At 38.3% G+C, this 12,457-nt stretch overlaps 1 protein-coding gene across 3 annotated transcripts in view; it reads right to left on the bottom strand.

Moving 5' to 3' along the window:
- Nucleotides 1-12,457, bottom strand: part of PPP1R21 (protein phosphatase 1, regulatory subunit 21) — a 113,973-nt gene that overhangs the window by 23,414 nt on the left and 78,102 nt on the right. For 2 of the 3 annotated variants that reach the window (XM_006839436.1, XM_006839437.1), the window contains exons 16-17: nt 10,523-10,615; nt 6,544-6,786 (exon numbers count right to left, since the gene is read on the bottom strand). In XM_006839436.1, the coding sequence (XP_006839499.1) occupies nt 6,544-6,786; nt 10,523-10,615 (336 nt within the window). The remainder of the gene's footprint in view (nt 1-6,543; nt 6,787-10,522; nt 10,616-12,457) is intronic. The other variant, XM_006839438.1, reaches the window with a different exon arrangement.

The following is a 12,457-nucleotide window of genomic DNA, read 5'->3' as shown; positions in this document are numbered from 1 at the left end:
GACGTATCACATTGGGCAAGTCGACATAAGACCTCTTTAAAGCGTTCAACAGCAAAGATGTTAGTATGAGGACTAAGGTGTGACTGAACCAAGCCATGGTATTTTCAATAACCTCACATGCAAGTGAAAGCTAGATGATGAATAAAGAAGACCATAGAAAAATTGATGCATTTGAGTTATGGTGTTGAAGAAGAATATTAAAATTACCATGGATTACCAGAAGAACAAATCTGTTTTGGAAGAAGTACAGCCAGAATGCGCCTTACTTCATACTTCAGACATATTATCAGGAGGTACCAGTCCCTGAGAAGGAAGTTATGCTTGGTAAAGTGGACGGGCAGTGAAAAAGTGGAAGACTCCCAATGAGCTAGGTTGGCCCAAAGGCAGCAGCAAAGAGCTTAAGCGTAGCAGTGACTGTAAGGCTGGTGCAGGACTGGGCAGTGTTTTGTTCTGTTGTGCGTAAGATCTCTACGAGTCGGTAGTGACATGACAGCACCTAACAACAACAAGCTATATCCATAAGGACTATTATTGAATCAATACATTCATGTAGTGTTCCCAATAACAGAATCCATGCTTGTATATTACCATTATGTTAAAATATTTGAAATTTTATAAAATACAATTTTAATGTCAAGTATGTAAAACATTTTGTAGAAAAGAAAGTAACATTTGTGGAGTGAGTATCCAGGAAAATATATATTTTTTTCCTTCTTTCACTTTTCTAATTTTAAAGTTGTCTTTTATAGTATATTCATTATTTTTATTTGAAATATATTTAAAAATTATATTAACTTTAAGCATGCTTTTCAATTCCAGGAAAAACTGGAAATATATATTGCTATTTTTTTTCTTTCTAAAGCTACTGCTATCTTTTGTTATAATAAATAGGCAGATGAGGTTCAAATTACAGTACTAGGTATTTTAATAAAAACAGTAAGTATCTGAGCTTTGAACTGTCATAGGTTTAGAAACTAAATTATTTTCTATCTGAAGTTACTTTTTCAGCCCCAATAAGTCTGAACCAAAGTAATTTCCTGGTGCCTTTTAAGATGAGATTCCTTTATTAATCAACTGACTTTAAAATGGGCACAGACTTGCTACCAGTATCCAAGGGAAGAAGGTAAGGACAATCATAACTACGATTATATAAACACACACACAGCTCACTTAAAACTGAAACACAGAAACATAAAGGAAGGTAGAAAATTCCATGTGTTTTTATCGTTATAACTCTACTAGTGCAGGCAGCGGGCTAACTGTACCATGTGCAGAAGAAAAAGAAGGGATGTTGCATGGGAAGACATTTGTATTGGTCCAAAATACTCTTCCTTTCTTAGACTCTTGCTCATTTTTAAAACCACTCATACATCTTCTTTTTTGTGATGCCCTCCCTACCCCCTCCAGACACCTTCTCTGTGACCCCAAAGCACTTTGTACAGAAATGTAGCAAAGCTCTTATTCCAGTAGATTATAAGCACCTAAGGGAGGGTGATGTGCAACTACAGAATAAGCACTGGACTGCTAACCACAACGTTGGTGGTGCTCCTTGGAGACCTTATACAGGGTCACTATGAGTTAGAACCAACTCGACGGCACTTAACAACAACAAGGGAGGATAGCATATTCCATTATATAGACTAGACTGTGAACAATGAAAGCAGACAGACTATTTTGATTCTCTAGCTTAGGCTGTCAAAGGCCATTTTCTGGAATGGCTAAAAATGCAGCACTGCAGCTGTACCTTAAATGATGAGTATGGTTTTGAGTTCAAGAAAGTCAAAGACAAAGAGAACTTGGAAGGAGAAAGTATTAGACTATTTAGGAGATGGAGTAATAGATGAGTAGATCTTCAGGCAAAAGAAAGAGTATGAACAAGGTCAAAGCCAAACCCGCTGCCAAATCAATCCAACTCATAGCAGTCCTATTGTTGTTGTTAAGCTCCGACTCACAGCAACCCTATAAACAACAGAACAGAACACTGCCCAGTCCTGTGCCAGCCTCACAACTGTTGTTATGCTTAAACCAATTGCTGCCGCCACTGTGCCATTTCATCTTGCTGGAGGTCTTCTTCTTTTTCGCTGATCCTTTACTTTACCAAGCATAACGTCTTTCTCCAGGGGCTGGCCCCTTCTGACTATATGTTCAAAGTATGAGAGACAAAGTCTGGCCATCCTGGCTTCTAAGGAGCATTCTGGCTGTACTGCTCCCAACACAGATTTGTTGGTTCTTCTGGCAGTCCATGATGCTTTCAACATTCTCTCCAATACCATAACTCAAATGCATCAATTCTTCTAGGGTCTTGCTAATTCGCTGTTCAACTTTCACAAGCATACGAAGTTACTGAAAATACCATAACTTGGATCAGGTACATCTTAGTTTTAAAACTGATCTTTGCTCTTGAACACTTAAAGAGGTCTTGTGCAACAGATTTACCTAATGCAGAGCAAAACTGCCATGTTCCATAAAAGTTTCCAAGGCTCCTGGTATGGAGCTGTAGGATAAGCACTGGACTGCTAACTACAAGGTCAGCGGTTCAAACAGACCAACTGCTCCTCGGAAACCCTATACAGGGTTGCTATGTGTCAGAATGGACTCAACAGCACTTAGCAACAACAACAATCTATAGAGAAGCAGACTGAAACATCTTTCTCCAGTGGGGTGGCTGGTCGGTTTGAACCACTGACCTTCCAGTTAGGAGCCGAAGAGTTTTAACCGTTGTGCTATCAGGGTTCTTTGAACAAGAACTGGGAGGTAAAAATGTGAAGAACATTACCAGGGAAAAAGTGTTTGGCTTGGGTTTGTACAAAGAACTAGTAAAAGAAAGGGAGTCTGGTATCCAAGGATGTTGAAGGCTCAAATGAATGAGCAGATTCCACTCTAGTTAACAGGGATCTACTAAAAGTCTAGAAGCAAGAGACTACAAAATCAGTTATCTACTGACAGCACTGTGTTAGGTGGATGAAAGGAAAGTGACCCTTACACGAAATGTAGACAACAGAGAACAGAAGAAAACAAGGCTACATACACATGTTACCCAGACAGCATACTTAGAGTAAAAACAACTTCCAAAATTCACCACGGCCAAATAAAACCATCATCATTCCTGGCCCAGTACTGGAATGAACATGCCCCTAGAAAATTTTCTCACTTAAATATGTAAGAATAATGTTTTCCATAGACAATGTTAAATAAAAAGACAGTCCTCTACTTTCAGCAACTGGAATTAATGACTCAAATAAACCGTGTGTCACCAATTCCCAGCACTTAGAGAAGACAAGCAGTAAACAAAAGTTAACCTATTGTCTGATACTGTTCAACACAGAAGACCATGGTAGTTTAGAGGGCAGTCTCAGGACCCAGACATCTGGATTTGAATCTTACTTCCATCACTTATCAAGTGCATAACCACCGGGGAGTTGTTTCACCTCTCCATCCATCAGCTTCCTCATCTATAAAATGAAGATACGCTACTACCTACAATCTCTTAAGATCTACATAAGGCTTGATTGAAGTAACAGATGAAATCAGCTTCCTCATCTATAAAATGAAGATACGCTACTACCTACAATCTCTTAAGATCTACATAAGGCTTGATTGAAGTAACAGATGAAAAGTCTGGTGCAAAATTACTGTAATCACTATTGTAATCTTTTGAGACCTCCCTGGGTTAGTCTGGTTCATAGTTACTCCCTTGCCAACATCAACTTAACTGTTAGTACAAGCAAAAGTACAAATGCATGACAGCAGGGCACTTGTGAGGGGACACAGAAGCGATCTGACCCAGTGGAAAACATGCTATGACTCCATCAATGAGACAGACTTTATTTTTCTGTCCAGGAAATAGGCGTTGAAGGAAATTCCATAGATAAGTAAGCAGTGGCAGTATTACACTATCCCAAAAGGTACTTAGATGTCAAAAATTCTGTTGTTTTGGCTGAATGTTCCTCTCATTACTTCATTTATAAACTGCAGCTCAATGTTAAACCTCTGACATGGGGCTGAAAGCAAGCACTTCCCTTGTCACAAAGCAGTGTGTAGGAATTGTGGTTGGGACACACACTTGTCATTTGACGTATGCTTGGGATCAATCTCTGAGTGTGGTGATCCCTTCATCAAAGCTCTGAGGAGTCTGGCTCTTTCTTGTGCTTTGCTTTTCTGAAATTTTTTAAACATTTATTTTCTTGCTTATATTTTTATTATTTTAAACATTGCGGCATTGTAGGCTAAAGCATCAGACTCCTTGGAAACCCTATACAGGGTCGCTATGGGTCGAAATTGACTTGACGGCACTCAACAACAACAACAATATATAGAAAATTTGGGAAAAGAGTACAATGAACATATCTGTATATTCACCACCTAGATTCAATAATTATGAACATTTTGCTACATTTGCTTAACTTAGCTGTGGAAACATCTTCTGAACAATATGAAAATAAATTGCAGACAAATACTTCAGCCTTTATGTATGTAAATATATATATTTTTTCCTATACTCATAAAATCATGTCATTACCACACCTAAAGAAATTAGTAATAATTCTGAGTTTCTGGCATTTAAGATCTATACATAGATCTTAAAAATAAAAATTATTTTGTATATTTTACTATCAGGTATACTGTGCATTACGTGCAAGGTAAATCTAAAAGCACAATGACTTGCTCTTCAATAGCACTGATGAGCTAATGGACAGTCAGCAGAAGAGCATGATGGGTCCTAGCTCTCCCTAAGGTCCTCTGTGAAAAGACCCTTCTGATTATGAGGGCTTTTTTTATCCACTTCTTGAGTTCTCCTTTCCTAGATTTTCCTAATTAAAATAATAATAATATTAATAATGGCCAGAATGTTAGTAATAGAAAACTCTTTTTTTAAGTAATGTTGAATACTGTATCTCCAGTACAGCTGTTTCTTCACCTTCTAAATCACTGCAGTTTAAAAATAAGACAAAAACCAAAAAGTCGCAAGATAACTTGCAGGTTCTACTGAGAGTGAGGTGCATTACTTCCTACAGCTCTTCTAACCATACATAGTCTTTGTGTCTCCCACCAAACAACATTTTTTTCCCGATGGTCTGGGTAAGAGAAGGCGAGAAAAGATGCTGATAGTGTATTATTGCGTTGTGAGTGACTGTTAACAGGGTTAACTGCGATTGTAAAAACTTGGAACTCTAATGTAGGTATAAAATGAGCCATCGCAGAAGCACTGAGGGGAAGCTTCAGATATCGTGCACTACCATTAAAGAGCCAGGAGCGGAGCATGTCTTTGAACCCTGAGGTCCCTGTCCATTGAACCTAATCAACCCAGAAGACAGAGCTGTGACACCAGAGGAGCAGCAGAGGAGTGACAGCAGCAGAACCAAGAGCCAGAGTATGAGCCGGAGCAGTGGGCTTCACAGTCAGTAAAGCTGGCTGCATTCAGAGAGGAGGTTTGCTTGTGGAGTAGGGTGTCTCTAGGCACTTAATTGGGGATCTGGATCTGCTGACCCATGGAGCTAGACCTAAGGGAGGTGTATAGCAGAATGCAGTGCCTTTTGGGCATTCATCAGCAGGACTAAAAGATCTTTGTGATATTGTCTGAGCAGAGCAGCGGTCAGACCAAGGGGCCAAAGGCATGGCAGAGAAGAAACTGTCCTTACCAAAGAACTATCCCGAGCATTTTCTGATTCTGCATTGTAACCTGTTAACTTCCCTAATAAATTCCCTAACTGTGAGTAAGGTGTCTGAGTTCCGTGTGGCTATTGCAATGGATTATTGAACCCCGGTGAGTAGGGAGTACTAGGGGAGGGACGACTGGTGGTGTCAGATTTGGTAGAAAATGTCTGGAGGGTAGGCACATGTCTGAGCTCAGTCTCCTAGGAATCTCCCCGTGGGTTGATGAAGATGAGTTTGATCCTCTGCCTACCTAGTGAAGTCAGAGGGGGTCAGATTGTGCCCCTGATGTCATTTTTGTACTGCCTTATGAACTAATTAACCAGATGGATTTCTGTATTATATACATATGTTATCAAACTTTACTGTCGAGTAATACACCAGCTGTTGTTGTTGCTGTTAAGTGCCATGGAGTCAGTTCCAACTAAAAGACCCTGTATAGGGTTTCAAAGGAGAGGCTGGTAGGTTTGAACCACCAACCTTATGATTATCAGTCTATTGCTTCTTCTACAGTACCATACCAGGACTCCAATACACCATGTAACTGGTTACAAAGTATAAACGTTAAGCATTTAACTCTGAGTAAGAAACAATCTCATATTATAAATGTTTCTATGTAAAAAGGGAACCACCTTAAATTTGACTTACTAAATCTTTTCTAGGAGCACAGCCCTCACAGTGGGAAAGACTTGTGTAAAATCACAGGGATTTAACAGGATTGTTTTGAAAGTCATTCTCTTACCCACCTGCTTTATCTGCAGCACATGGATCATTCCTGTTACAAACACTGTCGTGCACTCTGGATGGTTAACACGATGGTTAACATTATATTGGATCCTTACCAATTACCATTTTAAAAAGAAAACACAGGGCAACCAAGAAGACACTTACCAGACTGGTGCTCTGAATGGGCTCCGGTACAGTCTTGGCTGTGGTTTCTTCCTGGTCTGGAACATTCACTGTGGCAGCACTTTCCTGAGCCAGACCAACCAGCTGCCCACTACTTGAACTTCTTAGCTTATCTGCAATTCGCTGGTTCTCTTTCTCTAGCTTGATTTTGGCTAACTGTGCTTCCAACATCCAATGCTCTTTTTCCTGCTCCAGTTTAGAAATCTTCTCCAAACTTTGTTGAACCTTGAAAAGCAACATACACAGAGTTTTGTTCCTTAAGAGGATGATGTAGACAAAACTAAGTGGCCAAGGAATACTTTTGTTGATGCTGTTAGTGCCATTGAGTTGGTTCTGACCCATAGCAACCCTGTATAGGGTTTCCAAGGAGTGGCTGGTGAGTTTGAATCACTGACTTGTGTTGTGGCTCAAAGCAACCTTGGGGTCCACTGCTTTATCCCACAGTGCCATACCAGGACTCCAAAGTAATACTTCACAGAATATAAATTAAAACTATCTCACATAGGTGAAAACAATAAAGCTAGACCCTGGAATAAGGAAAGATTTATTAAGCAGAGCACAAAATGTACAACCATACAACTGGAAAAAAATGGAACTATAGTAAAAGAAAAATGTCTAAAAATCAAAAGGCATCATTAGACAGTGAGAAGGAAAGTCACCAAATGAAAGAAAGTATTTACAAAGTATGTATCAACAGAGGACTCATATTCAGGACACATGAAAGAGTCTACAAACCAATTAAGAAAAAGACAAGACAATCCAATAGAGATACATCACCCTCACTGATACTGGGTTGGTTCTGACTCATAGAGACCCTGTCCAGGAATTCTGAGGCTGTAAATCGTTATGACAGCAGAAAGCCTCATTTTTCTCTTGCAGAGCAGCTGGTGGGTTTGAGCTGCTGACCTTGCAGTTAGAAATCCAATGCTTATCTTATAGCACACTGCCAGGGCTCCGAAATAAAGTCACACACACACATACACACGAGACATGAATAGTCCCTTGAAGGAGACTGTAGTGGCAGGCTGTGTGCCATTGAGTCAGTTCCGACTCAGAATGTCCACCCCCATAGGGGTCGCTGGGTTAGAGATGCAGATCACCAGGTCTTTCTCTCTTGGGCTCCCTGGGGGGATTCAAACTGCTCATCTCTTGGTTATTAGGTGAACACTTAACCACTGTGCCACCAGGGTACTTTTAACAAGACTATAAAAAAGAAGGTGGTCAATACTATTCATCCAAGGAAAGCAACTGAAAGTCATTGGAATGACTAAAATTAAAAAGGAAATACTAAAGGCAGGCACATTTGTGGAGTATTTGGAACTATGTATAGTGCAGGGAAGAGAGAAATGTGGAACAAGCACTCTGAAAAATTGTTTGAAAGATCTTTAAAAGCTGAATACATACAATGCAATTCCACTTCTCTGTAGATACCCAGGAAAATGCATGTATATATATATTTATCAAAAGCCACATATATTAATGTTCATAGCATTGTAGCCAAACACTTGAAATGACTAACATATTTATCAGAAGTAAGAATGGATAAATTATGTACATTTGCACAATGGAATACTAAACAGAAACGAAAATAAACGCATTACAACCACATATAATAACATGGGATATAACAAATACACTATTGAACAAAAGTAGCCAATCCTGAAAGAGTACATACTATAATATCACATTTCATAAAAAGTTCAGTATCAGGCAACAAAACTAATCTAAGTGTTAAAACCCAAGGTAATGGTTATGTTTAAGAAAGAGAAGATTAGTAAACTGGAAAGCAGACAGAGAAAGGCTCGTGGGGGCCAAGTAACTATTATTATTATTATTTTTTTTGCGTTTCCCTTTCATAGAGAAATGGTATGGTTTTTGCTATTTCATTCTAATTTGTGTGGCGTTACATTAGTGCGTTCGTTTTGTAAACATTCATTGAGATGTGCATTAATGAGTTATGTAATTTTCTCTAAAAAGATATAGGGGTAAGTCATAGAAATACTGCTACAAAATCATAGAAACCTTTATTAAATAAAAATATCAAAATGTGAAGCTATTGTTTGTCGAGAAACTCCTCCATCTAGGTCTATACCCTTCTGAAGGTGGTATTCCCAACTCTGCAAAGCCATCTGAACTGCAAGGTTGGCAGTTAAAGCTCACCAGCTGCTCCTTGGAAACCCTATACAGGGTTCCTATGGGTCGGAACCGACTCGACAGCACTACACAACAACAATTCTTCATCGGCACTGTGGGCTAACACGTCAGACTGCAAAGTTGTTTGAACTGCAAGGTTGGTGGTTCAAGCTCACCAGCTGCTCCTTGGAAACCCTATACAGGGTCATTATGGGTCGGAATTGACTCGACAGCACTTAACAACAATTACAACAATCCTTCCTTGAAGAATTCTGTGCTGTTTGATTACACCATATTAAAATGGCAGTTGGAGCAGCCTTGATGGACCATATTTATTTTAAATGTTCTTTGAGTTTGAGAAACAAAAAAGAAATCTGAAGGGGCAAGACTGGGGCTGTAGTGTAGGGTGGATGGGATAAGGCTGCCCAACAAAATTATCATAGAACAGATACTGCTAGCCTCTAAGAATAAGCAGATGCACTGTCATAATGGGAAAAAATTCCTCAGCACAACTTTTCTGGCCTTTTTATCACCAATGCAGTTTTCAAATTTCTGAAAACTTTATCAGCCCTCATAACTATCCTGTGTCCTTTGAGAAAATATGTCACGATTACCCCTTGGGAGACTCCCAAAATAGTTGCTGTATGTTTCTGAGCTGCCCTCTCTGTTTTGAACTTAACTAGCTCAGCAAATCTCCTTGGAAACCACTACTTTAATTGAACCTTTTATTTGAAGGCATCCTAAAGAGACTAAGGATTATTACTATTATTACTGAGAGAACTTGTCTGTACCCATTCAATGGCAACAGAGACATGTTTAGACACATTTTGTTTGGAATAAACTTGTGCATGTATGAGCTGAAATTCTAATAGCAAGATTTTTTTTTACTTTACCTGTCCTCAGTAAGAACTTAAAAGCAATGCATAACAACAATAGCAAATCAAAAGGTATTCCATATTTTGTGGTTCGTCTCAGGAATATTGTTTTCAGAAATTAGTTCACGGATTAAATTCCAGATCTAATATCCTAGGACATTAATGTCAAACAGGTAAATGATAAGTTTTCATGTTGCACTGTGGATTAATGCGCCAGACTGTAAAGCCATTTGAACTGCAAGGTCGGTGGTTCAAGCTCACCAGCTGCTCCTTGGAACCCTATACAGGGTCACTATGGGTCGGAACCAACTCGATGGCCCTTCACAACACAACAACAAATATAGACAAAACATTATCTTAGGTGAACTTTTTTCATGCTGTCTTTAAAATAAATATTTCCAGACCTAACAGCAAGCTAGATATTGAAATGAATAAATCTCAGACAAAAGCTAAACTGAAGTTTGTAGACTATACCCTTTGGTTGGCTGATGATGCATGGAGGGATTGTAACCATGGCAATGAAAAGATATACGATAGGATGAATGTAAAACTAATGTTCTCCCATGTAAACTATCACACAATTCACAATAAAACATTAAAAAAAAAAAAAAACAAAACGCTAAACTGGAGTCAAATTGTAGCAACTTCTGAACAAGGGAGAACTAACTGCCTTCCATCCTCAACCTGCTCATTTCTGCTAAGAAATGAAAATAATCCTGATATCTAGTCCCACTCTGATTTATTGCCTTAATAATAGACTTTTAAGCCTATTGTTTACATAAGAATTAATCATCATAACCAAAGTGGGTTGATATAGTTTTAGTGGCAATTATAACACCACTTGCATATTTACTTATGTAGTCTTTAATTCAGATCCGTGTATTTAAATACTTTTTCCAAGCAGTTTAACATTTCTACTTTTACCATTTACTACGATTTTCCAGGTGTCATACCTGTTGTGCCAAGCCTTCTCGACTTTCAGTAGAACTCAGAAGAACCCGGCGGTTTGCCAGTGCTTCTTCATAAGGCACAGAGTCTCCGAGGGGCTATGGAAAAAGCATTATAAGAATTAAAGGAAAAACTGTGAACTCTTCCCCTGATCTTACATACACAAATAAGAATGCTAAGTGGGATATGACGATAAATTCAGATGTATGCCAACATAGACTTGTTATTTCCAAGGAACAGTTGGTGGGTCTGAATCATCAACCTTGTGGTCAGCAGTCCACTGCTTATCCTACAGTGCCACACCAGAACTCTTTGCATGAGAATATATTTAAATGAGGATTTAAATTGAGAAATTTTGACCATAAAATATAAGATAAAATATAGACGACTATTTCTAAAAAGTATTTCTGTTTTAAGATTTGTAACTAAAAGAGAGGAGTTCATCTTTCATTTCAGGAACAGACAATACGAGGACCATCAAGAAGGAAGAAGATAAGTGGAGTGTGAGATCCCTACCTAGGAAAGCAGTGACGGCAGAGATGGTGGTAGAGGCAGTGGTATGAAAAGGCAGAGAGCAGTTGTGGGCTCTACCACCTCCTTGGACTGAAAAAGGCTGTGTGCCTGTGGGAAGGAAGCTGACTGGTAGAATATGCCCTTAAAACATTTAAATGAATATAACTGCTTAGTCTTGTAAGTGTACATCAAACAGTTTTAACTTGTTCATTTGTAAAATATAAGATGTAAATGGAGAGTCACAGCGAGGAAGCAGGGTAAATATTGTTGCAGGGAAGGGACTGTAATTTAAAATATATATATATCCCTGGTGAGAATCACCATCGTAAGAGGGAAAAAAAAAAAAAAAGGATAAAAAATTAAAGTGCCTATTTTGAAAGAATATTGTAAAATGGGAAAATGTCTCCAATATAAGCAGAAGTTTTCAATTCTTATTATAAAAGTAGCTCTTTCAATCCTAATTCAAGACACATATCAAAAATAGGCTAAAGATCTGAACAGAGAATTGACAGAATAAATGTAATAACAAACTTTAATAATGTTCCACCTGACTAATAAGCAAAGAAATGCAAATTAAAACAATACAAAACCGGTCATCTCTCAGATTAAATACATTTTTAAACTGTAAAACCCTTGGTTAAAGTTGTACTTTTAACTGCTTGTAAACTGTCAATCTATAATCGTAAATCTACAAAGTGTGCCAAAATTTGAAACATGTACAGGTTTTAAACCAGCAATTCCATTTTTCTGACTTAATCTTAAGGATATGATAAAAGAGTATTAGACAGAATATAGGGAGACTGGTAACCTTATATATCACTAGGAATGTAAAATCATATAAGGGGGCTTCAAAAATTCATAGAATAATTTCATTCCATTTTCCACAAACTTTTTGAAGGCCCCTTAGATAGCCACTACAAAGGGCAATTTGACAGTAACAATGAAAACTTAAAATGTGCAAGCCACATGACCTAGAATATTCTACTTCTCAGTATCTATTCTAGAGAAATACCCACATATGTGCCCAAACAGACATTTACATAGAAACCTACTGTAGTATTATTTTAACAGTATAAAAGTCAAAAGAACCAAATGTCCACTAACAAGGGAATATCCAAATGAACCATGTTGTTGTTGTTGTTGCTAAATGCCATCGAGGCAGTTCTGACTCACAGCAACCCTGCATAGGGTTTCCAAGGAGTAGCTGGTGGGTTTGAACCACCAACCAGTGCTTATCCTACAGTGCTATATCATGACTCAACAAGTTTTAGAGAATCTAGAAGATTGCATACAAAATAATAACTATGGTCACACCACTGGCGAGCACCTGGAGTTAGAGGCTACAAACTACATGTAAAGGTCTAAACTAGTACAAAATATGTATGTGTCACATGCAATTAAAATTTTTTTAAGAAATGAAGAATAAA

Source organism: Chrysochloris asiatica, unplaced genomic scaffold (genome assembly GCF_000296735.1).
Source record: "Chrysochloris asiatica unplaced genomic scaffold, ChrAsi1.0 scaffold00024, whole genome shotgun sequence".
NCBI classification, from domain to species: Eukaryota; Metazoa; Chordata; class Mammalia; order Afrosoricida; family Chrysochloridae; genus Chrysochloris; species Chrysochloris asiatica.
The sequence above is the reverse complement of the archived record's forward strand: the minus strand, read 5'-3'. Positions and strand labels throughout refer to the sequence as shown.